At 53.5% G+C, this 24,878-nt stretch overlaps 1 protein-coding gene across 2 annotated transcripts; it reads right to left on the bottom strand.

Moving 5' to 3' along the window:
- Positions 1-7,012: 7,012 nt before the first annotated feature.
- SLC22A11 (solute carrier family 22 member 11) lies at positions 7,013-24,173 on the bottom strand. Of its 2 annotated transcripts, XM_030810143.1 has the most exons (10): positions 23,396-24,173; positions 20,711-20,814; positions 17,828-17,982; positions 17,551-17,719; positions 15,564-15,684; positions 14,655-14,770; positions 12,111-12,325; positions 11,141-11,249; positions 10,048-10,254; positions 7,013-8,919 (listed from the first exon to the last, which is right to left on the bottom strand). In XM_030810143.1, exons 1-10 carry the CDS (start codon positions 23,786-23,788, stop codon positions 8,856-8,858), a joined length of 1,653 nt encoding a protein of 550 aa, XP_030666003.1. In that variant the 5' UTR covers positions 23,789-24,173; the 3' UTR covers positions 7,013-8,855. The 2 variants fall into 2 exon arrangements, with proteins under 2 accessions (XP_030666003.1, XP_030666004.1); XM_030810144.1 differs by lacking the exons at positions 11,141-11,249; positions 12,111-12,325.
- Positions 24,174-24,878: the final 705 nt, after the last annotated feature.

Here is a 24,878-nt window from a genome sequence, read left to right as displayed (position 1 = left end):
TTGAATCCAGGAGGCAGAGGTTGCGGTGAGCTGAGGTCGCGCCATTGCACTCCAGCCTGGGCAACAAGAATGAAACTCCATCTCAAAAAAAGGAAAAAAAAAGAAAAAGAAAAAGAAAAGACAAGGCACAAAACTGTACACAGTATCATGAGGCTGCTGAAAACCTGGGGTGAGATGTTCATCTTTTCACCTATGGCTAATGTGTGCTTGGAGTTTTAACAAAGACGTCTCATTTTTTTCTAAAAAGAACACCCATATCACAGATGTCAGGAGCACTGGACCTTCGGGAACTAAATACAATCGGCTCACTCCTCATTCATGCTTTTGAGCAAAGTTCAGGAGGGTTTGGGGCTGAGGAAACTCTGTGTTCCTGGTTACTTTGTGTCCCTGCTAGAGTCGTCCTCTGCCATGGGGGCTTGTGGCCCTTCCTATGTCTCTATCCTGGAGGGATTCGTATCCTTGAAACATGAATGGCAGTCCCCAGCTTTTATACACAGACACACACACGTACACATAGAGACACACAAGCAGGTGGGCACACGTGTGGGCTCATGCACACACACAGCAGGCAGGCACACACATGAGCACACACACGCATGCACCGTCCACCTGAGTTCTCGGGGTTTGAGGAGATGGAGGGCGAGTTCGCCTCGCAGCCATGAAAACAGCTTGTGGCTAGATAGATAATGGACTGGACCCTCCTTCCTGATGGATGCTCTGGGCCTCTGTTTACCACGCAGCTCCTCTCTACCCCTTTCTTCTCTGCTTTCTTTTTTTTTTTGAGACAGAGTCTTGCCCTGTCACCCAGGCTGCAGTGCAGTGGCGCGATCTTAGCCCACTGCAAGCTCCACCTCCCGGGTTCACACCATTCTCCTGCCTCAGCCTCCTGAGTAGCTGGGACTGTAGGCACCCACCACCATGCCCGGCTAATTTTTTTGTATTTTTAGTAGAGATGGGGTTTCACCATGTTAGCCAGGATGGTCTCGATCTCCTGACCTCGGGATCCGCCCGCCTTGGCCTCCCAAAGTGCTGGGATTACAGGCGTGAGCCACCACACCCAGCCTCTTCTCTGCTTTCTCCCCACCCTGGTGGTCTGCTATTTCCAACCCAGGATCATCCTGTTCTCCCTCTTGGGGCTATTTCTCTTGGAAAAAAAAAAAAAAAAAAAAGGTGTCCTTAGGGTCTCACCTTCCCTCCAGTAGCCTAGCCAAGGGATTTTCCTAAGCCAACACAGTTTTATCCCTGAGAAAATTCAGTTCTTAGCTGTTAAGATCACATATACTATCTATAACAGACTGGAAAAGCAGCAATTCTCCTTTAGGCACCTTCCTGGGGACCCAGACGGGGAGGTGGCCCCGCCAGGCCCCACCAGGGCCACCACTACCCAAGCAGCACAGCTTGCCACAGGCTGACTCCTGGGAGGACGTACATACGTGGCTTCAGTGGGTGCCCCTGCCCTGTGCCAGGCCCAGGCCCCCCATGCTGCAGTGGTAGGATGTTTGGGTTGTGACTGACAGGGCCCCAGGTCATACAAACTTAGGGGGAGGGGCTCCCTGGAAGCTCAGGGCCTCTGGTCTGTGGGGTCTCCTGGGGACCTGTGGCCCTTCCGCCCTGTCCTTCCTCTAGCTCTTGCTTGTTTCTCCCTGTTGCTTTCATTTTTGCTACAGGTCTGTTTCTCCACAAAGCAGAGAGAATGGCCGACAGCCCAAATGCCAATTTCTGCTGCTCTACCCTGAGAGAGGGACTGATGTTCTTTCTTCGTTTTGGCTACAAGTGGCCCAGGAGAGGGCTCTTGGTGGCCCAGCGAGGGCACATGCAGCCTCCTGGACCCAAATAACACAGCGACACCCATGACGACATGGGAAGGGAAGGGCTTGGGCAGGGAAGGTCACCTGAGGTCCCTGGGACCCCTGTCCAGGGTCCCCTTTTCTATCTCCTGCCTTATGATGTCTGTGCCTGGGGGAGGGTTATTTGTGGATGAGTGTGGGTTCCTGGAAGCTCTCAGCCACACTCTAACCTGGGAGGTGGGGCTCAAGCCTGTCCCTCATGGCCCTGAGGAAGGGGTAGAGCTTTTAGCAGACACAGGCAAGGCAATGAAAACATAACCGAATGAATAGTCGCACACTCATTTACAACTTTCTTGAAGATTTTGTATAAAATTTCTATTATTTCTTGCTTAAATATTTGTCAGAATTCATCAGCAAAGCCATCACGGCCTGGAATTTTCTCTGTGGGAATATTTTAAAATGCTGTCTTTGACCTCTTCACTCTCTTCTCTCCCATTTATTCATTCACCCACCCACCTATTCATCCATCTACCCATTCATTCATCAACCCACCCATCTACCCATCCATCCCATCCATCCATCCATCCATTAGTCCATCCGTCCATCCGTCTGTCCATCCATCCACCCACCTATCCATCCATTCATTCATCCACCCACCCATCCATTCATCCATCTACCCATCCATTCATCAACCCAGCCATCTACCCACCCATCCATTTGTTCATCCATCCAACCACCAACCCATCCATCCATCTATCCATCCATCCATCCATCCATCCATCCATCCATCCACCCATCCATCCCTCCATCCATCCAGCCAGCCATCCACCAGCCCATCCATCTATCTATCCATCTATCCAGTAAACAGTTACTAAACAGATACCAGAGTCAGGCCCTGGAGCAGAGCTTTGGGGATACTGTGGAGAAGATGGTGAAACTTTCCTGCCTGGGTCGTGTGGTGCTGGCAGGAGGGCAGGTTGACTGGCCACTGCCATTGGGAAGACAGACTCTATAAGGGTCATGAACAAAATCCAGAAGGGGTGTGGAGGGCCACCCAGCCAGTGATCAGGAGGGAAGAGTCGCTCCCACCTGAGGCTGGGAAGGGAGGTGCATACAGTTGGGGAGCAGCATGTGCAAGGTCCCCGTGATGGGCAAGGACCTGTCAGGTTTGTGGAACCATGAGGGGAATGAGGATGGGGCTGGGTTGGGGGAGGCAAGCCAGTGTGGGATAAACCTGGTCACACAGGGCCCCAGGGCATCTCAGAAGGACTGAGGTTTGAACCCATGATTAGACTGGGGTTACAGGTTTTTGAGAAGATCAGTGAGATGGCAGGGCCCACTCATCTCATCATTTTGGGGAGTGCATGCACAGATGCATGAACATCTAACCAGTATCACCAGTGATATTGGAAAGGGTGGCGTTGCCAGGTTTCTCGGGGACTATCACAAATGTCATCACTTTTATTGTGGGCTTCTGGTTCTCTGACAACCCATTCCTGCCCCTGAGCAGCCAAATGTGGATGGAAAAAATACACACACAGCCCAGCTGACAGGCCGCTCTAAGTTCATGGCCAGACTTGGGTGGGCCCTCCGTGTGCCTGGCAGCCTGACTCTGTTTCCCCATTTGCCCCACTGCATGGCCTGTTCCATGTCCTGCACAGCCCAACCACTAATGGGGATGTGTCTCAAACACATAATATTGGTTTGGAAGAAGCAAGTCATAGAAGACCACGGAATCCCACGCTGGTGTCACCAAACAGAATGTTGCTGGAGGACATATAAGTAGGTGGCACATTTATGAGGAAAACAAGATAATTCGGGATAGCAGTTACCTCGGGTGGGAGGATTTGACTGGGGAGGGCCTCCTCACGCAGGGGCCATCAAGCACCCATGAGGCGCTGCTCCTCCAGCTAGGTCATGGGAACATGGGATTTGTTTGATGAGAATTTGTAAGTTTGATTATACATTTGAATTTATAAGTTTTTTTTTTTTTAGGCGGAGTCTCGCTCTGTCACCCAGGTTGGAGTGCTTGGCATGATCTCAGCTCACCGCAATCTCCTTCTCCCACGTTCAAGCAATTCTCCTGCCTTGGCCTCCCAACTTGGAGTGGTTGGGATTACAGGCATCCACCACCACGCCGAGCTCATTTTTTGTAGTTTTAATAGAGACAGGGTTTCACCATGTTGGCCAGGCTGGTCTCGAACTCCTGACCTCAGGTGATCCACCAGCCTGGGCCTCCCAAAGTGCTGGGATTACTTATAGGCATAAGCCAGCGCGCCCGACCTTGTTGAGGTTTTAATTTGCATTTTCCTAGTGATGTCGATCATCTTTTCTTGGGCTTATTGGCTACCTATATATCCTCTTTGGCGATGCATCTGTTCAAACCTTTTGCCTTTTACAATTAGACTGTCATTTGATTTGTGCGTTGTAAATGTTCTTTACATTTTCTAGGTAGAAGTCCTTTGTTAGATACAGATTTTTCCAATATTTTCTCCAAGTTCGTGGCTTGCCTTTTCATTTTGTAACAGTGTCTTTTGGAAAGCAAAAGTTTTTAGTGTTTATGAAGTCCAATATGTTTTTTTATAGTTCATATTTTTGAGTACTAGTTAAGAAATCTTTGCCAAACCCAAAGTTGCCAAGATTTTCTCCTGTTTTCTTCAAAAAATTTTATAATTTTAGCTCTTATATTTAGGTCTATGATACAGTTAAAGTTAATTTTTGGAAATGGTGTGAGTTAGGGTTGAGTTTCTCCCTTCCCCGCTGCCGTCTTTCCTTTCTTCCTTTCTTCTTTCCCTCCCTCCTTGCCTCTTTTTCCCTCTTTCTTTCTTTGTTTATATATGGCTATCCAATTGTTCCAGAATCATCTGCAGAAAAGATTATCCTTTCCTCATTTTAATTGATTTGGCACCTTGATTGAAAATCTATTAAATTTAAACCATAAATGCATGGCTCTATTCTGAACTTTGGATTGTATTATATTTAAAAAAATGTTCTCCAACTTAGTCCTTTTCCAAAATTGTGTGGGATAATCTAGACCCTTTGCATTTTCATATAAACGTTAGGGTGAGCTTGCCAATTTATCTGAAGCAAATCTGCTGGCATTTTGACTGGGATTGCATTGAATCTAAACACTACATTGTGGAGAATTGACATCTTGATAATATCGAGCCTTTCAATCCATGAACAAGATGTATCTATGTATTTAGCCCTTTAATTCCTCTCAGTTCTGTAGTTTCCAGTTCATGGGTCTTGTCTTTCTTTTATTGAATTTTTCCCTGGGTGTCACATTTTTTCCATGCTGTTATTAAATGGTATTGTGTTAAAATGTTCAATTTCTGGTAGTTACTTGTATACAGAAATACAATAGGTGTTTGTATATTGACCTTGCTAAACTCATTTATTAGTTCCAGTAGTATTTTTGTTGATTCCTTAGGATTTTCTACATAGACAATTATGTCATCTGCAAATAAAGAGAGCTTCGTGTCTTCCTTTCCAATGGGTATGCCTTTTACTTATTTTGCTCACCTTATCTCACTGACTAGGAGCAATGTTGAATACAAACTGTAAGAGTGGATGTCCTAGCTTCATCCCTGATCGGAAGGGGAAAGCAGTCTTTTACCATAAGCATGATGGCACCTCTGGGATAACAGGGTGCCCATCTAGGGCATGGATGGCCTTGATCGGGCTGGAAAAGGTGCCTTGATTTCCTGGTTTGCTGAATGTTAATGATCAGGAATGGCTGTTGAATTTTGTCAAATGATCTTTCTTTGTTTATTTGGATGACATATGGCTTTTCTGTTTTGGCTTGTTCATAATTTGGTTTGTTAACCTTGATTTTAAATGTAAAACTAACTTTGCATTCCTGGGATAAAGTCCACTTGGTCATGATGTATTGTGCTCTCTCTCTCTCTCTCTCTCTCTCTCTATATATATATATATATATATATACATATACATATATACATATACACACACACAGACCTATATAAAAATATACAACTACACACACATATGTAAATATATATACATGCATAGTTGGATTTGACTTGCTAAATGTTCCTTAAGAATTTTTATGTTTATATCCATAAGGGATATTGGTTTAGAGCTTTATTTTCTTGTAATGTCTTTTTCTGGTTTCAGGGAAACAGAACGAATTGGGAAGTGTTACCTCATTTTCAATTTTCTGGAAGGTTTTGCGTAGAATTGCTATTATTTCCTGCTTAAATATTTGTCAGAATTCACCAGTGAAGCCATTTGGGCCTGGAATTGTCCCTGTGGGAAAGTTTTAAAACATAAGTTCAATTTAAAAAATAGATTTAGGGCTAATAAAGTTACCTACATCTTCTTGAGTGAGCTTTGGTAGTTTGTGTCCCTCAAGAAATTTGTTAAAGTGTTCAAAGTTTTTGGTAAAATATTGCTCAGAATATTCCCTTATTATCGTTTTAATGTCCGGATTCTTAGTGATGTGTCGTCTCTCATGCCCTAGATTTGTAGTGGGTGTCTTTTCTCTTTGTTTCTTTTTTCCTTTTTTTTTTTGATTCGGAGTCTTGCTCTGTCTCCCAGGCTAGAGTGCAGTGGTGTGATCTCGGCTTATCACAACCTCCGCCTCCCAGGTTCAAGTGATTCTCCTGCCTCAGCCTCCTGAGTAGTTGGAATTACAGGCACGCACCACCACACCGGGCTAATTTTTGTATTTTTAGTGGAGATGGGGGCTTCACCACGTTGGCCAGACTGCTCTTGAACTCCTGACCTCAAGTGATCTGCCCACCTCAGCCTCCCAAAATGCTGGGATTACAGGCGTGAGCCACCGCACCCGGCCTCTTTTTTTCTTGATCAGGAAGTCTAGAGGTTTGTAAATTGTATTGATCTTAAAGAACCACCTCTAGGTTTTGCTAATTTTCTTTATTGTGTTTTCAATTCTCTGATTTCTCTTGTGTATTATTTCTTCTGCTTACTATAAGTTTAATAAACTCTTCTTTTGCTACTTTCCAGGTGAGAGCTGAGGTATTTGATTTGGAACTTTCTTCTTCTCTAATGTTAGCATTTAATGATATCAATTTCTCCGTAATCATTACTTTAGCTTCATCTCACAAATTTTGATATGTCATTTTTTCATTTTCACTCAGTTCAAAATCTTTTCTCATTTCCTTTGAGATTCCCTCTTTGACCCTTGGGTTACTTAGAAGTGTGTTGTATAGTTTGAAGAGGTTTTCCATATCTCTTTCCATAATTGATTTCTAATTTAATTCCATGCTGGTTCAAGAACATTCTTCGTATGATCTGAATCCTTTAAAATTTACTGAAGTGTGAGGAAAGGCTGGGGTCCCATGGCGGCCTGACCAGGCAAGGGGAGAAGTGTGATCCTTATCGTGAGCCACTGGAGGGCTTTCAGCAGGGAGGGATTTGGTTTGGATTGCGTTTCTTAATGAGCATTGCGGCTGTTGTGCAGAGTGCAGTGTAGACATCAGGGACCAGTTTGGAGCTACAACCGTGGTGTGAACCAGGGTGTAGCCAGAGTGAAGGGAAGTAGGTGGGTTTGGGAGCTGTGAGGAGGCAGGAGTGACTGACCCAGTGTACACGGGGTGAAAGAGGTGAGTTGAGGGGCCTGAGATTGAGGTTTCCCAGAGTGGGGTCTCCAGGGAAGGGCATGAGGGTAACTTTGTGGCAGGGCCACAGATATCAGGGGCATGGAGGGGTGGAGACGAGGGCTAGGAGCCTCGTGTGCTGGAAGGAGCCCTGGGCTAGGATCGGGGACCGGGTTCGGCCGTGTTTCCACAAGCTGGCCCCTTCACCACTCTGCACTTTTGCTTCCTTGCCCATCTGAGATGGGCAGTCAGCCTCGACCATCCCAGAGTTTTCACAGCCTGGACAAGGGAGGTCTGGGCATGAATCAAGAAAAGGTGTCCCCTCCAGAAAACAAACAGCAAAAGGGTGCCGTTTGGTTGAAAGCCGAAAGTTAAGGTTCAGTATTACGTGCCCTGACATCTGGCAAAGCCGGAAGGCCTCGGCAGGCCTGCCTGTGAGCTCCCCTTCTCCCCTTTCACTCCACCCTGTGGATGAGGCTCCCTGGCCCAACAACCCTCATCGAGGGGACCAAGAGGGGTTCCTCTTATCCCTACGCTTGTAAGGTTCCGTTTCTCGCCAGCCTGCAGCATGATGAAACAAGCCAATTACACCCTCCCGCAGAAGCCAGGAGTTGCCTCAGCCCCTTCGTGCTCCAAAGCTGCCTTCTCGCCGCCCTGGCTGCTCGCTCAGATCCTCAGTGCACCCCGCCCCGTGTGGTCCGCATGGCGTGCAGTGTCATCTTCGCGGGCTCTGAGTACGTGTGTGGTGACCTGCTGCCAGCCTCCCCTGTCTGGTGTTTGGTGGTGTGTTTGGCCAGCTTCGTAACCATAGGGCTGGAAGCCCTCCCTCACTGATGAGTAAGTGAAAAGTGATTAAAACAGCTATTTTCTTTGGAGTGGACACAGCCTTTGCTAGGGTAGGTGGTGGGGCCAGTGTAGCCGGGGCTGAGTTTCAGACCCCACATGCCTCCTTGGCTGCGTGCCTCGGGCCAGTGCACAACCTGGACACCTGTATCTGGCAGCTCTCTCGGCAGGTTCCATTTATTTGGCCGGTGCTAAGATCAGTTCACCCTGATACCTGCCCTGGGGGGTGGGTCACGTGATCATTCTCATTTCACAGATGAGGGCTCTGTATGTGGTATAGTGAGATTGGAACCCAGTCTCTGGTTGGCGTGGCTGAGGGAAGGTGTAAAGACATGAGCCTGGCAGGGAAAGGGAGGGGAACCGTCTCATTATTGGTTGGGCATGGCCATCTGCACAGGCTCCTGTAGGGCTCGGGTAAGGTGGGGAATCTGATCAGGGCGGGGAGAAGAGGAGTGAGCTGTGGAAGCTGCCTTCAGCCACAGCTGTCCACTTGGTCACACTGTCCACTCGGCCACAGCTGCGTGGCCTCTGCCATGCCAGGCCCTTGAGGTCGCCCAACTCGCCTTCACCCTCTGATTGGAGAAGAGGCAACTCCTTTCCAGGAGTCTTTGACTAAAGGGGCTCCATGCAGGCACAATTTCTAGAGAGAGGTACTTTCCACAGTGACGGCCTCTTGCCGGTTGCCCTGGGCTGCTGTTGATTTCCTAGAATAATCCAAAGAAAAGCAGTGCCATGTAGTGAAGTGGGTATGACTTGGAGCTTGGGGCAGAACGGTGGTCAAGCCTTACTGGGGGGTAAACTGTATGGCATTAGGCTTTTACTCCTTTCTGTGTACCCAAGCGTGGGACAGTGCCCGAAACATAGTAGGTGCACAACAGAAATCAATTAAATTAAAGAAAAAATGAAGTCCCAGCTTCTCCGGGTCTCCGCGGGTGTCCTTAGGCAAGTTATATAACCCTGCTGCATCTCAGTTTCCTTGGCAAAGGAATTGGACTGTAATAGCACCTCGTGTGGTTGTTGTATTGATTAAATAAGGTGACATAAAACAAAAAGAACTCAGTATTATTAGTATCATTCTGACCTCGGTCACCATCAGAATTGAGGAGGCCCCGTGAACACTCACCCAGGACACAATAACCACACGTCCAGAGTGCTTGCTGCAGGCCTGGCATTTTCCCAGGTGCTTTAAAATAATACTTCCCTTAAACCTGAAAACAACTCTGTGAGCCAGGCTGGGTTTTGTTTGTTTGTTCTTTTTAACACCATCTTACAAAGGAGGAGGCTAAAGCCCACAGAAGTGGTTCTGGCTATAAAATGCAGCTAGGGAGTGCTCCCTCATTTCTCCCTCTCAAAGAATGGATGTGAGATGGCACAATCTGTTCTCTGAGGGTTTGAAAGAACTCACCTGTTGATCTGTCTGGGCTGGAAATTCTTTGTGGGAAAATTTCACTAGGACAGTTGAGACTATCTGTATCTTCCTTTGTCAGTTTTGGTGAGAGAGGTTAAGTCACTTGCCAAGCCAGGCAGGTGGGGAATGTGGTCCCAGGCAAACTGGCTGCCAAGCCTGGGCTTTCAACCATTACATTTTCCTGCATGAGGTATGAACACTTTCTACCCATGAGACTTTGGATAAGTCACTTTCTCTCTCTGACCCTAGTAATAGCATGGGGATAGTAATAATACGTTTCTGGCAGGATTGTTGGAAAGATTAAATGGTTTCAGAAACACAGGCCTTGGTGCTCTTGAGCCTTTGCCCTGGGCGGCCCAGGCCTGTCTCCATCTTGGCCCAGGAGGAAGCCCAGCCCGACGCCCAGGGATCACATGTCACTCACTGGCTCTCCAGGTCCTGGATAGTGTCAGGGAGCGGAAGTCCCTGGGTCTCCGGGAGGAAGAACAGCACAACCAGGCTGGAAGCAATGGAGATAACGCCATAGAGGAGAGGAGGCAGCAAGGGCAGGGCTTGGCGGCTCATCAGGATCAGGGGACCCATCATAGCCCCCAGCCGGCCCACCGTATGCAGAATGCCATCTGCTGTCATCCTGTGGGTGAAGGGGAGGGCCCAGATCCCTGTTACAGCTGGCCCTGTGGCAGGAAGACAACTTGGCTGGGCCCATGGATGCCAGGGGAAGGAAAGCTGGGCTGAGGGCATTGCCCTCCTCAAGGCCTCCTCTAATGCCACCTCCTCCACAGAGCCCACCCAGATTTTCACATCTAGTGTTTCAGGGGAAATCTCTAGGGCCCACCTCATTTTCCCCACTCTTGGGCAACTTAAGGGCTTCTCCATGCTCCTGCTAGGCCACTGAGCTCCCAACTCAGGCTTTCCATACGATATCAACAAAATCAATAAATGCTTGTCCAAACAACAAATTAAAATATGGAGAAATGAGTGAGTGGTGGAAAGAACACTGGGCTAAAAGTCTGGAGAGCTGGAGTCTAGTCCTACCCTTCTGCTGAGCCAGTCCTTCACCCCGAGCCTCAGTTTACCCAAATATCAAATGTGGGCGTGGCCTAGACTCTAGACCACTGGTTTTCCATTTGTGTTTTAGGATGCCCTTGGGCTCCAAGGAGGTGAATTGGGGATCTCTTGGGGCAGGGAAGGAGTGGTGGGAAGTGAGTTGAGGGTCCCCACTGCCACCAGGGCAGCTCTTGGTCTCCTAATCGGGGTTCTTACAAGATTCCACCTGGATAGATGACTCTGTGGTTCAAAACGGTGTGAAAACACAGGCCCAGATGTCCCCAGGGCTCTACTGTACTGCTTCTGTCTGGGCCGAGACTCTCAAGGGGAAGAGCTGTCCTGTGGCGGGGAGGGGGGCCCTGAGCTGCCCTGGCAGCATTTCCCTGGCTGCCAGGCCCTTCTTTACCCTTCCCACTGCCCTCTCAGGACAGCCCTGCTGGCCCTGGGGCATGGCCTGCAGCCCAGCTTACCGCACTGGCGTTGGGAAGAGTTCAGCCTTGTAGATGGTGAAGCAGGTTAGGCTTATCCCAAAACATCCCTTTCCCAGCACAGCAAAGACCACACGCAGGGTCTGCAAATCTGGGTGCAGGAAGGGGTGAGAGTGGGGTTTGCCCTGGAGGGTACCCAGGGGCTAGTCAGTGTGCGGCCAGCCAGCCTGGAGCAGAGGGGACCCTGGGCTCCCTACAAGTCCCCGGCCCTGCTGGCTTGTTGCGGGGCTGCCCAGGGCTGGGGTTGGAGGACAGAGCATAGGATGTGATATCGCGGCAGGTGGGCCCGAGGGGCACAGGCAGAAACCCAGCCAGGTCTAGGGTAGCTGAGCCTGGCAGGCCGTGGAGGCTGCACTGAAAGCCTGCCCCCGACCCCGCGGCTCCTAGGGTCCGGAGATGCCTCTTGCTATGAAGGAGAGAGCGCCGGGCCCGGCCCACAGCAGCCTTCCTGCTGCCCCCCAGCCTGCCTGTGTGGGGATGGCAGAAGCCCTGGCCTGGAGCGGAGGTCCGGGCCCCCTTTTGGCCGCAGGCCTGGCCTCCACAACGCGTTGCTCAGAGGAGGCGCCTGAACTGCTGGGAGGGGCTCGCCGTTGTCCGTTTCCTCGCAGCTGCTCGCGCTCAGAGCTTGGGCTCTCACTGCAGCCTGCAGGGCCCCGGCCGCCTCCGTCCTCGCTCAGGCCTTCCCCTGCCAGCTGCAAGGCACCCTCCTGCCTTCCTCCCGGCTCTGCCGCCACCGCAGGACTTGCGGCCCTGTCCCTTTCCCCCAGTCTCCCACCCTCAGCAATAAAAGGAGACACGGAGAGGGATTCCAGGTCCTCACAGCCTCCCTCATTCAGAAAGAAAACAGGGAGGCAGCTCCTGGGGCCAGGGAGGGGATGTGGCCCCACGCTGAGAGCAGTGGGGTGGGCGGGGAAACAGGGCCTGGTCCCACCGCCCAGCCTGCCCGCCTCACCTTGCGGCACCAGCATGTTGGCCAGAATGGCGAGGCCGGCCATGGCCTGGGAACCAGCTTGGATGGTGCGGCGGCCAAGGAAACTGAGCAAGAGGGCAGTGGTGGCCCGGCCCAGGAAGTCCACGGCCCCGAAGAGGGCCTGGAGGAGGAAGATGTCACGGCCCAGGCTCTGCAGGTCGAAGATCAGCCCGTAGTAGGAGATCAATAGAGAGAAACTGCAGGCAAGGCTGGGAGTCAGGTCCCTGCCCTGCCGGGGAGAGGGTGCCCCAACAGCAACAGCACCTCCCACCAGGAGCTGCCGGGAGGACATGGCCAACCCTGGAGGACAATCCTGGGCTTGTCTTGGCCAGCGGTCCCAGAAGCCTGCCAAACTCAGGACACAACCCCAGGGTCACGCTCTTCCAGGAAAGGGCAGGCAGGGTGGCTCCCCCATCCCTTCACACATGGGCTTTGTGTCAGGGGCAGTGATGGGCTGGGGCATTGCCTCTCTGGCTGGGACCAAGTCTGCCCTCGGGGGCCTCTGAGCTGCCCCTCACTTCCGGCCTAGCCCTCTCTGGCTTTGATTCTGATAACCAGTCACACTGTGCCTTTGTCTTGGAAGATGGGAATCATGGCAGGACAGGGCCTCTGAGGAGACCCTGGGCTGCACTGCCCAGACTGCATTCAGGAAGGAGAGCCTGTCCCCCAGCCCCTGGGAGTGCTGCCCCTCCTCTGGGGAGAGCAGCCTGTGACTGGTTCATGGGGCAGAGGGACCACCCATTAGGGCCCCAGCTTCCACGCTCCCAGGGGCTGGACTGAGCCCAGGCTATGACTGCATCTCCCCTTCCCTTCCCTTCTCCATCTCAGGGTCTGCTTTCTGCCCATTCCCCCACCCCACTGGCTCACGAGTAGCTGGATTTATGGTATTTAAATTCTCATGGTTTGGAGATCGGATTTGGATCCACAAGTGGCTGCAAGGTAAAATTCTTCTCGGCCACATTTAAAATCTGTGCTCTCCCTGCTCAACCCAGACGCTCCTCCCATCCCTCCCCTTAGGCGTCACCTGATTACATCACCCAATAAACATCGGAAAACACTAGCCCAACAACGGCAGAGTAAAATCGCACAAGCCGCAGTGTTTCATGGTTTATGTGAGTGACGTGAGAGTCACCGGCCTGGTGCTCAAAGCGGCCGACACTGGAGCGTTGGACAGATAACAACTGGGTTAACAAGTCAAGACAAGAAAACCCACAAGGTCACTCGCTTCAAAGCCTCTGATTTGAATAACAAAGGTTGCAGAGCCGGCCCCTGGGAGAACTGAGGAATCCTGGAAGTTTTTCTTTTTTTAAAAAAAGAACTGGTCCTGGGTGTTTGCAGCAAGAGCACTCCTTCTGATTTATCAGAAAAAAATTGAAGTTTTTAAAAAAAGGCATTTGATCTATCTTTGTTCTAAGATGTAGCAAGTATTTGCCATCATAACCCATATGTGGTTAAATATAGCATAAAAGAAACGTTTTCCTAAGCCTTAGTTTTATTTCAAGATAAAAGTCCCAATCAAACCAGGTCCTTAGGTTTTTTTTTTTTTTTTTTTCCTTTGACAGAATCTTGCTCCGTCGCCCAGGCTGGAGTGCAGCAGCACAATCTTAGCTCAGTGCAGCCTCTATCTCCTAGGCTCCAGTGATCCTCCTGCCTCATTTTTTGATTTTTAGTAGAGTTGAGAGGGTCTTACTATGTTACCCAGGCTGGTCTTGAACTCCTGGGATCAAGTGATCCTCCTGCCTCAGCCTCCCAAAGTGAGGGATTACAGGCTTGAGCCACCGCACCTGACTGGTCCTTGCTTTTTAATATGCTCTTTTGGATGTCACCGGAACTGAATTTGTTTTAAGGGCCTTTTCCTGGGCCCGGATGACCTTGGGTCCCGGGGTGGGCCAGGGTCTGGTCGTGCAGGCCCTGGGCAGTGACAGTGCCGGTAAGCCAAGTGCTAGCTCAGCCCGGTTCCAATGCAGGCTCTATCATCTTGGGCTTGTTCCTTACCCCTCTGGGATCCTCTTTCCCCATCAGTAAAGTGGGGTTGCATGGAGGGGTCAGCGAATGCAGGTTCACCCTCTAGGAGCATGGCCATGGTCTCTAGGAAAGTGGTAAGTCTCTAATGCTGACAAACAGTGGTACTCCTCGGCCGGGGCCGGCTGTGGCTGGTCCCCTGGCTCTAGGGACCCTGGCTCCGCCTCTGTCTTGAGACCTCCCTGGGACCCTGGGACCCTGGGACCCCCAGCCTAGAGCTGCCTTTTCCTCTGGCTTCCTGCAGATGGCAGCCTCCAGACCCCACCTGTGCACAGTCCCTCTCTGCTGCCTGCCAGGGCTCCTGCCTCCTGGGGCTGCCTGCGTCCTGTCCCAGACAGAAATGCACCCCCTTGAGGCCTGCGGGTGCTGTTTCCCCTGGACACCCTGCCTCTTGCTTGTCCCAGCTCTGCCTCCTGCCTGTCCCAGCTCTGCCTCCTGCCTGTCCCAGCTCTGCCTCCTGCCTGTCCCAGCCCTGCCTTGGGGAGGGACACCAGGACGGCGTACTTCACCACCAGCATGGCGCAGCTCCTCCAGCGGAGCACGGGCACGCAGAACAGGTCCAGCACCGACCGCGGCTCCTTTGCAGAGGCCACCTCCTCCTTCACGCTGGACATCAGCACCTTCCGGGGAGAATGGGGGCACCGTGAATGCTAGGGCAATGGCCCTGCCCCACCCCCCTGTGCCAGACAACAGTGTCCAAGTGGCCAGAGTGACGAGGAGCCTACCCAGGGCCTCAGCTTCTGGAAGCCGGATCCCTAGGGGAAGGGGCGGGGATGGGGCAGAAAAGGTTCTCTCCAGGCCCTGGCTCTTCTGCAGGTTTGACTCAGCCCTGGTCCTCTCAGCTCTAGCTTGCCTCCTTCTGGAAGCCTTCCCTGATCCTCCCACCCCATCTTCACTCTAATTTCTGGCAGCACCTGTTTCCTGAAAGCAGCTACCTTCACATAAACACATAATGTTTCCCCAGACACATCGAGAACCCCCATGAGGTGGGTGCGTGCTACGTGCGGGTGGAGGTGGTGGGTGATGCAGCTGATGGTGTGGGTGCTGTTGATAATGATGGTGCTGTTACTGATGGTGACGATGGTGGTGAAGGTGGTGGAGATGTTTTGCAGAGATGGTGGCTGTGCGGTTAGTGATGGTATTGGTGGTGCTGGTGGTGATGGAGTGATGGCGGTGAAGGTGATGGTGGGTGTGGACGGTGGTGGTGCTGTTGGTGATGAATCGGGATTGGTGGTGGTGGTGGTGTCCGTGTGGAGGTGGTGATGGAGGTGTTGGTGGTGTCTGTGGAGATGCTGGGGGTGGTGCTGGTGGAGGTGGTGCTGGAGTGGGTGGTGCTGATGTTGGAGGCCACATGGATGATCCATCAGTGCACGTCCTGTCCCAGGTCAAGTCTCGCAGACAGCAGCATCTCACCTCTATGGTCAGGTTCTTGGCCTCCTTGTGGCCATTTATCCTGGCCACCTTTCTGAGCTCCTGAAGCGCTTGATCTGGTTTGCCCTTAATAATCAGCCATCGGAAGGATTCTGGCAGCCACCTGTAAGGCAGGTGTGTAACTGGGAGTGCGCTGGGCTCTACCCCGGGGTGGGGTGGAAAGGGGCAGTGGGCATGGACCCTCCAGCTGAGATAAGTGACAAGGAGGCAGATGCTTCTGTGCCGCTGCTGCCCAGCCAGCAGCCTGGCAGTCCCCGGCGGTTTCAGAATAAAGCTGAGTCCCAATGCCTGGCCGCCCACCTTCCCAAGTGAGCCACCTCCATCTGGCTCGCCTGGCTGCCCGGGCCCTGCCCACCTGAGCCCTGCACATAGCCAGGGCACAGGTGGCCTGGGCATGGGTGTCCCTAGAGGTGGCCGCTTTACCAGTGATTCCGGGGCCATTTCTAGGATAGAAAGGTCACTTGGTGCTGGGTTTGTTTTTTTTTTTTTTTTGAGATGGAGTCTCGCTCTGTCACCCAGGCTGGAGTGTAGTGGTGCGATCTTGGCTCACTGCAACCTCCGCCTCCTGGGTTCAAGTGATTCTCCTGCCTCAGCCTCCCGAGTAGCAGGGACTACAGGTGCGCACCACTATGGCTAATTTTTTTGTATTTTTAGTAGAGATGGGGTTTCACCATGTTAGCCAGGATGGTCTTGATCTCCTGATCTCGTGATCCGCTCGCCTCAGCCTCCAAAGTGCTGGGATTACAGGCGTGAGCCACTGCGCGCGGCTTTTTTTTTTTTTTTTTTTTTTTTTTTTGGCACGTTTAAAACATCCCCAGGCAGAACCAGGTGATTTTATAAAACCAGTCTGTTTCTCCCCAACCTCAGGGGCAGATGGGCCAGAAGAAGCATTTTCCTGGTGGAAGGCACAGGATCTGCCCAGCCCACCGGCTCCCAGCCCTGTTTGCAGGGAAGCTAAGAAGGACTTCTGGAGGCAGTTTGACATAGCGGTGAAGAGTTAGCCTGCCTAAGTTCAAATCCTGCCTCTGGCATTCATCGGCTGTGTGTGACCTTGGGTGAGTGACCTACCCTTTCTAGGTCTCGGCCCTTCGTTTGAAATTGGCGGTAATCGCATCATCTTACTTATTAGAAGATGGTTAATACGCACCTGGTGTTATAAACTGCACCTGGTACACACCTGATCAGTGTGGCGGGGATGGCCTAATTATTGTAATTATGGGATGTCCTTCCTCTTCACTTATTGATCTGTGTATGAAATGTAAGCTCCATGGGGCCACTGGTTTTTGCCTGTTTTGTTCACTTGTGTGTCCCCAGCACCTAAGACCTTCTGCACCTGTCTGTGTCTCCTTCCTCAGTGCCAACCCAAGGAGGGATTTCCAGACCTTAAGGATTTTTGCGGCCCCTAAAATTGTAGTGACAACAAACTATTTTCATATCCAATGTTGGTCCGCACTGTATGTGAAGGAGTGAAGCTGGTGGGTGGGGGCTGGTGCAAGCTCTGGGGAAGGAGGATGCTCACAGCCTCAGCCCAGGGGACAGCGGCGGTGGGGCCTGGGGGACCGGGAGAGCGGCTGCTTCCACTGTGGCCGAAGTTCGGCCCAGTGCCCCTGGATCTTCCAGTTTTTCCAAAGAAGGTAAAAATACTGTTTTTGTGTGTTTTTGAAAATCTTCTGATTTTTAAATGTTAGCAACTAGTTACAAATGTATTTTTTAAATCACCATTTGAGCCAATGCTGTGCCGGCCCATCTTGGCCTGTCTGGGCTGGATGGGAGCCACGGACCTCAGGCTGCAACACTCAGCCTAGGACTGCCAATCTCCAATGTCCCTCCCCAGCAAGGGCGCCGCTCACGCCATGGCCCTTCTGTGGCACTCCAGGGCTCTGGACCTACTGCCAGCCAGAGAGGTGAAAGTGAAGAGTCCTCCTCCCACCCTGGGTCTACTAAGGAAAAGGTCCCACATCATACTGACCAGGATATCAGGGAGATGGCAAAGAAGGGCACTGACGCTGCCAGCTGGAGGGTCCTCCAGTCCCGCAGGGCAAAGGCCAGGCCGCCCAGCGCTGCCTGGCCTGCACTGAAGGCGCATCCCACCACCGTCATGGTGACCGCCCTCCTGCTGGTCATGGTCCACTCCACCACTGAAGGATGCAGACATGTGCAAGTGAGGCCTCATGCGGCAGCCTGAGCCCCATTCTCTCCTGCCACCCCCGCCCCCATGGCAGGAGCTCGCTGAACCGGGGACTCACTCAGTGTTAGTGAACTCAGAAAGATGCCGGCCATCCCAAAAGCGGCCACGAACCGCAGGCCACAGTAGATGACGAATGTTGGGGCGAAGATGGTGCTGGTGCCCGCCACGGCTAACTGCAGGCAGCACCAGCTCAGCATCGGCTTCCGTCCAAACCTGTCACAGGAGAGAAGCACACGGGGCCTGGAGAGGGACCCCTGAGGACGTGGATTTGTGGGCAGGTACTTGCCTTCTGGGAGTTCAACAACGCCAACTCCTTCTTGGAACTTTTAGGGGCACACTCAGAGTGCTTTTGTTATAAAAGTGGCAGGTACCTTGCCACGAGAAGGTGCAGTTCAGTTTCAGTGTTTAAGAACATGGGATTTGGGGCCAGGCACAGTGGTTCATGCCTGTAATCCCAGCACTTTGGGAGACTGAGGCTGGAGGATCACTTTAGGCCAGGAGTTCAAGACCAGCCTGGGCAACATAGTGAGACCTCAGTCTCTACTAAATAAATAAATTAAAAAGTTAGCCAGGTGTCTGTGGTCCCAGCTACTTGGGAGGCTGAGGTGGGAGGATGGCTTGAGCCCAGGAGTTCAAGGCTGCAGTGAGGTATGATCACGTCTCTGCACTGCAGGCTGTTCAACAGAGTGAGCCTCTGTCTCTAATAAATAAAAAAGAACACAGGTTTGGGCATCAGATGCCTGGGTTTAAGCCCCAGCTCTGTCCTTCCTGGGTGACCCTGGGCATGTGACTCGACATCTCTGAGCCTCAGTTTCCCCATCTGTAACATAAGGGCATCCATAAGGACATGCCTCACAGGGCTGCTGTGAGAATCAAGACACTGGGCAAGGGGCTGGGGAGTGAGGAGGCCAAGACTTTGCAAGCCGCTGCTCTCACCTGTGTGCTGTGAAGGGGGTGCTCATGGGGCGGATGCAGAGCCCTTGGCCCCTGCCCAAGTGCCCTGGGCTGCGGTGGCCTCCAGGACGGCTGAGCCTGAACCGGAGACTGCATTTAGTGCCACTCAAGCCTGCGCTGCTCAGAACGGAGAAGCAAGGCGGACCTTGGCCGTGCCTGTCTGAGCAGCACCCAGGAGCAAGGACACTCGCTTCATCCTCACGACAACTGCGTGGGCAGGTGCGAGGCCCCACTGCTGGGGGGAAACTGAGGCCCAGAGAAGGGGAGAGATCTCCAGAGAAGGGAGGAGATCTACCTTGTAGGACAAGGCTGGGCGTGGTAAGGCTGGGATTCGGACCCAGGTAGTCAGACCCCAGAGCCGGTAGGGTGGTGGCAGGAGGGAGCAGGAAGGCAGTCCTCCATTCGTGAAATAATGACTGCGTGTCTGCCATGGTGCTGAGCTGGGCTCTGGAGCACAGTCCCTGGGTCCCTGTGTGCTTGTGGGGACGTGGACAATAAACAAGCCTTGAGCCAGCCAGGCATCGTCAGAGCCAGGCACTGTGATGAGGGAAGCAAAGAGGGGCTGGGACAGTCATGCCTGGGGCCGGGCAGGAGTCTCTGGCTCCGTGGCCTGGGAGGGCCTCCCCAGGGAAGAGCATTGAGCTGCGGCCTGCGTGTGGGCACCAAGCAGCATGGGCAGGAGCTTCTGGGTGAAGCACAGTCACCGAGGCGCTCTGCAGGGGTGCAGGGGGCTCCAGGAGGAGGCTGGTGGAGCTGGGGGTGGATGGAAGCCCAGCGCAGGGCAGGGGGTAGGCAGGAAGGGACTGTCCTCAGTGCAGCGCGGCCCTCGGAGGACTTCCGGCCAGCTTTTATTGACCAGATCAACCTCCAAGATTTTGCAGAGTCACTCAGTGTTGTGGCAGCGTGGACGGCCACTGCAGAGGACACCTGTGAGGGGTTGCAGCCTGCCTGGTGAGAGGATATGGTGGCTCGGGCAAGGGGATGCTGTGGCAGAGAGGGGCTTGGGCTGAGTGTGTCCTGGAGGAAGGGCCAGGTGAGTGTGGGGGTGAGGAAGGGAGGCCAGAGGACAGCGCAGGCGCACAAGAGTCCCACAGGTTGGGGGTCTGTGTCCTCCGATGGAGGCTGCTGGGGGAGTGAGGGGGCGTGGCGAGGAATCAGCAGCTCAGCTCCCAGAACAGGAAGAGAGGGAGGAGGGGGAGCAGGAGGAGGGGGAGCTGGAGGAGGGGGAGCGAGAACAGCTTCCTGGGAGGTGGAAGGAAAACCAGGAGTGAGGATGTTCTGGAAGCCAAGAGAAGAAAGCGTGTCACAGAGAACGCTTCTTCCCGCCAGCAGGCCTAGGCTTCAGTGTCACCTGGTACGAGACGTTTCCAGTCCTGCCGGCTGGCCCTGGTGTGCCCATCACCCGTGCCCTGTTCCCCTAGCCGGCCTCACGTTCCAAGGTGGCCTGACTTACTAACCTGTGTCCTGAGCCCTGCTTGGCTGCATGCTGGGGAAGAGCAGACACTTGCCTCCCACCCTCCCCACCGCCCCTTCCCCCATTTCTACTAGGGGCGTCCCTTGCACCTGGCCAGTGTTTGGCCCACGTGAGGCTTCTGGAAAGGCCTTGAGACTGGGGGACAAAGGACAGAGGAGAGGAGGACGGGGAGCCAGGACAGCTTTGAGGCACAGGGTCCAAGCACGACCACATGGAGGAGGCCTGTGACCATCTGGCCAGAGTATGGAAGAGGGAATGGGGGCGGTGGGGGATGGCCTGGGGTGGCCTCCCTGTGAGGGGAACCCGGCCAGGGTCTGGGGGGCCTTGCTGAGGTGGGGACCCGGAACAGCCTGTGGGTTGGTGGGGAAGGCCAGGGGAGGGAAGAAACAGAGGAGGCAGGAGAGAAATTGAAGCAGGGATGGGGTGTTCGCCTGACATTTCTGAACCTTCTGCCCCATAGTCCTCAACAATGTTTTGAGGGAGCTGGGGGCTGGGAGGAGTGGAGGCACTCACCGGTAGGAGAGGAGACCCCAGATAAAGGAGCCCACCAGGATCCCGGACATGAAGATGGACTGGCTCAGGGGCTTCAAGCCCTGGGAGCTGCACACCAGGTCCCACTGCAAGAGGAGGGTGCAGTGGCTCAGCTCGGGGGGTGTGGAATCATGGGGCTCGGCACGGCCGAGGAACGCCTGACCCACACTGGGGTCCCTGGACTCCCAGTGCCAGGTCACAAAGGTAGAGGGGACCTGCTGGCCACGGGGCTGCACCTCCCCACGGGAAGCCCAGCTGCAGGACAGCATGCGACCTGGCTCTGCGTCTGCCAGCTGTGTGGAGGCCACTCCACGGGGTCCACTGGCCCCCTCATGCAGAGGACAGGCTCTGACGGGCAGCAGGGCCTTGAAGGGGCAGAAGTGGTAGGAAAATGAACAATTTCTTGGTAAAAAGAAATTTGGCGGTTTAATGTGCAGCTGTGTCCAGCAGTACCTGGCAGTGGTGGGCAGTGAGGTGGCAGGCAAGGTGGGCAGTGGGAGGCAGGGGCAGGGAGTGGCTGGCAGGGGTGAAACCACAGGCTTGGCTTCCACCTCTACTGACTGCTGGCCAGGTGGATGTGGCAGAGCCACTGTCTGGGCCAGGCTATACTTTCCTCTAGAGACGGAGCCATGATCTGGTGCTGTCATCAGCATTGAGGGTGACTAGAGAGAGCTTGGCACGGTTCACTGGGATTTTTACAGTGGCTCCAGCCCAGGACTGGTCATCCATTGCCTGAACACCCCACACCCATCCCCAAGTCCGTCCTCCACTGAGGCCCGGCAGCTCCCCCCACCTCTCTCTTTCCCCCTCCCACTTGGGCAGCTGCAATAGCCTCCAGCGGGCCCCCCATCCCCCTACAGAGCTTCTCTACCCTGCAAAGTGACCTCTTGAAAATGCAAGTCAGACCAAATCACTTCCACGCTTCAAACCCTTCAATGAGGATGATGAGGATGAGGTTCTTTTGCATTTAAAAGAAAATTCCGGGCACAGTGGCTCATGCCTGTAATCCCAGCACTTTGGGAGGCCAAGGCGGGTGGATCACCAGAGGTCAGGAGTTCGAGACCAGCCTGACCAACATGGTGAAACCCCTTCTCTACTAAAAATACAAAAATTAGCCGGGAGTGGTTGTACATGCCTGTAATTCCAGCTACTCGGGAGGCTGAGGCTGGAGAATCGCTTGGACCCAGGAGGCAGAGGTTGTAGTGAGCCACGATTGCGCTATTGCACTCTAGCCTGGGCAACAGAGCGAGACTCAGTCTCAAAAGAAAAATTAGCTGGGCATGGTGGTAGGCGCCTATAGTCCTAGCTACTGGGGACACCAAGCCACGAGGATCACTGGAGGCTGGGAGTTAGAGGCTGCAGTCAGTCATGTTTGGGCCACTGCGCTCCAGCCTGGGTGACGGAGTGAGACTCTGTCTCAAAAAAAAAAAAAAGAAAGAAAATCCCAGCTCCAGAGCATGTCCCCGCACCTGCTTCTGGCCCCTCAGCACCTGTGCCCAGACGCATGGGGCCTTGTTCGCTCCTTCAAATCCCAGACATGCTTCTATGCGTGACCTTTGCTCTGTGGGGCTCCTGACCTTCACAGATTCCTCCTCTCGCCATCCAAGTCTCAATGTCAATGTAGCCTCTTTGGAGAGGCCATCCCCAACCATCTGCCTGAAGGAGGCTGCCCCTCCTCGCCCCTTGCAACCTTGCTTTTGTCCCTCATGCAGACTGCTAGGATTGAATCAAGCTCCAGACCCTGACTGCCGGGACTGAATCAGGCTCCAGGACACTCTAGCTGTGTGCCCTGGGACAGCCCCTTGACCTCTCTGTGTTTTCCTTTTCTCCGTTATTAAACGGGGACTGTCACAGGACCCATCCCACAAGATTGTGGTGAGGTTGTGGCAGCAGGGACACATTTGGAAATGTGTCTGCCACTTTGCAGGTGCAGGGCGAGGGGTGGCTTTGCTGCAAGAAGGGGTTTAAATGTCAACTGAGTGAATTCACTAGTGGAATGGATGCTTCTTGAAGGCTCCCTGCTCATGTTGGAACCAGAGCCCCGATCCAAATCTGGGCCATCATCACCGATCAGGAAATGGGCATGGGGTGACCAGAATTCTTTGCTTGGCCAAACTTTAGTCAGGTTCCTGAGCCTTCTCCTGGGCTCATCTGGGGGCTTCCTCGTAAAATCCAGCTTTAGCAAAGAACCCTGCTGAATCAGTTTAACAAGAACCCCCCTGCCCCCAGCCTCGACATCCGATCAGGTTCCTCATCCTGCACCACTTCTAGGGTGATGTGTTGTCACCCTGGCCTATCTCAGCAAGAAGCCTGTTGGGTCAGTTCAGCCAGACCCCCCCTTACCCCTGATTTCCCCCTGCAGCTGAGTTGCCTGGAGTCACGGCTAATGGGTCAGTAGGGCCGGGACCAGGCAAGGCTGGTGAATGTCCAGGTGCCAGCATTCAGAGGTGCCCGCCCAGGTGCCCCCCGCACTTCCAGGAGCCTGGGCTGGCCCCATCTGTAGACAGATCCCTGACGCCCACTCCCCTGTGTGTGGCTGACGAGGGGCTGAGAGGCTTGAAAGGAGGCAGGTCCCTCCCAGGACTGGACCCTGGAGTCCAACCAACCCGATCCATGACTCTGACCTCCAAGGTGACGGGACTTGAGTGGCTCTGGGGGAGGCCCTACCTTGGCCACGATGGTGGAGGTGAAGACGCTGCGGTCATAGACCCAGCCATCCACACACGGCTCTGTGTCGGCCTCACTCCAGCTGGTGGCCGTGGCATTGGGGTCCAAGAGCTGCCACTGTGGCTGGCGGAAGCGGCGGCACTGGTGGGGCCCCTGGTTGGGGCCTGGTGGGATGGAGATGGTCAGAAGGGCCTTGGGGGTCATGTTTGTGGGAACCGCAGAGCCATTGTCCAGCATGTGTGTCCAGCAACGGTGGCCTGGGACGGCGGCTGAGAAGTTCTCCAGGAGCATCTGGGAAGGTATCACGAGGCAGGGGAGGACGAAGGTGAGCACCTGCAGGATCTGGAAGAGGCCCACGCCTCCGGCTTGCTCCAAGAGCTTTGAGAACGCCATGAACCGAGCTGCCTCGGCTGAGTGGACAGCTGACCTAACTGCTGTTTGGAACTGACTGCAGCCACAAGATCCAGGGCCACCAAGGCCTTCTGCCTTCCTGCCCCTCAGCCGAGTTGGGGGTGGGGCACTGTCCAATAACCAGTTGAGTCAGTCCCAGGAAGGCCTATGATGCCTCGGGGAAACTCCTCCTTATCTTGTGTCCAGGAGTGACTGTGCAGATGCCCCAGCGCTCTGCTGAGGGGGTAAAGGGGACTACACTCACTGTGCCCGGGCTGCCTGGGGCATCTGAGCTGCCCACCAAGTGTGGACCAGAGGGCTGAGCCACCTTCTGAGTTCTGCAGCACCAAAAGTGAAAGTCAGGCAGATTCTATTTAAAAAGACAGGGTGCTTTGATGTTACTGAATTACAGTTGGGAAGAAATATCAACTGGGCTGTTGCCTCACTGAGTTGGTTAAAGTTTAATCTCAGCATGGGCTTCTGAGTGAGGAAGGCAGTTCATGTCTCAGGACCTGAGGCCTCAGCCACTCCCTGCTGGCCAGCTGATCTCATTCTTAAATCTTTAGAACCTTCTACGCGAGGCCCTTTAAATCAGAAAACGGTCAGCCTAAACTTCATCCCTCCTGACAATTGTTCAAGGCTCTGAAGCCAGATGTGGGGCCTGGGAAGGGCCTTCCCTAGCTGGGGAGATGGTGCTGGTGGGCGTGGGAGAGGACGTGGGGTGGGCACGAGCTGGCAGGAAGGCCCAAGTCTGTGCTCTTTTCTTTCCTGATGTGAACCTCCTACCAGGCAGTGCCGGGGAGACCAGCTTTCAGACTCACTATTTCGGGAAGCTTCTATTCCGAGGTTTTAGGTTGCCTTTATTAGACAGTAAGCTCCCCCAGTGGAAACCATGGCTACCATTTCCTGGCTTCTCTTTGAAGCCCCTCGTGGGCCCGCAGCTGAGCAGGCGGGCGGTTGGGGAAGTGAGCAGAATCACGACGCTGTGACCCAGCATCTGAGGCCAGCCCCGCTTCCAGGCTCCGGGCGAGGTAGAGTGAAGCCAGCCCTCCCCCATGGCCATCTGGGTGGTGCCTCTTAGTGTGCTCAGCTC

This window comes from Nomascus leucogenys, chromosome 4 (genome assembly GCF_006542625.1).
Source record: "Nomascus leucogenys isolate Asia chromosome 4, Asia_NLE_v1, whole genome shotgun sequence".
NCBI lineage: Eukaryota > Metazoa > Chordata > Mammalia > Primates > Hylobatidae > Nomascus > Nomascus leucogenys.
Note: the sequence above shows the minus strand (reverse complement) of the source record. Positions and strands in the feature narration are given on the sequence as shown.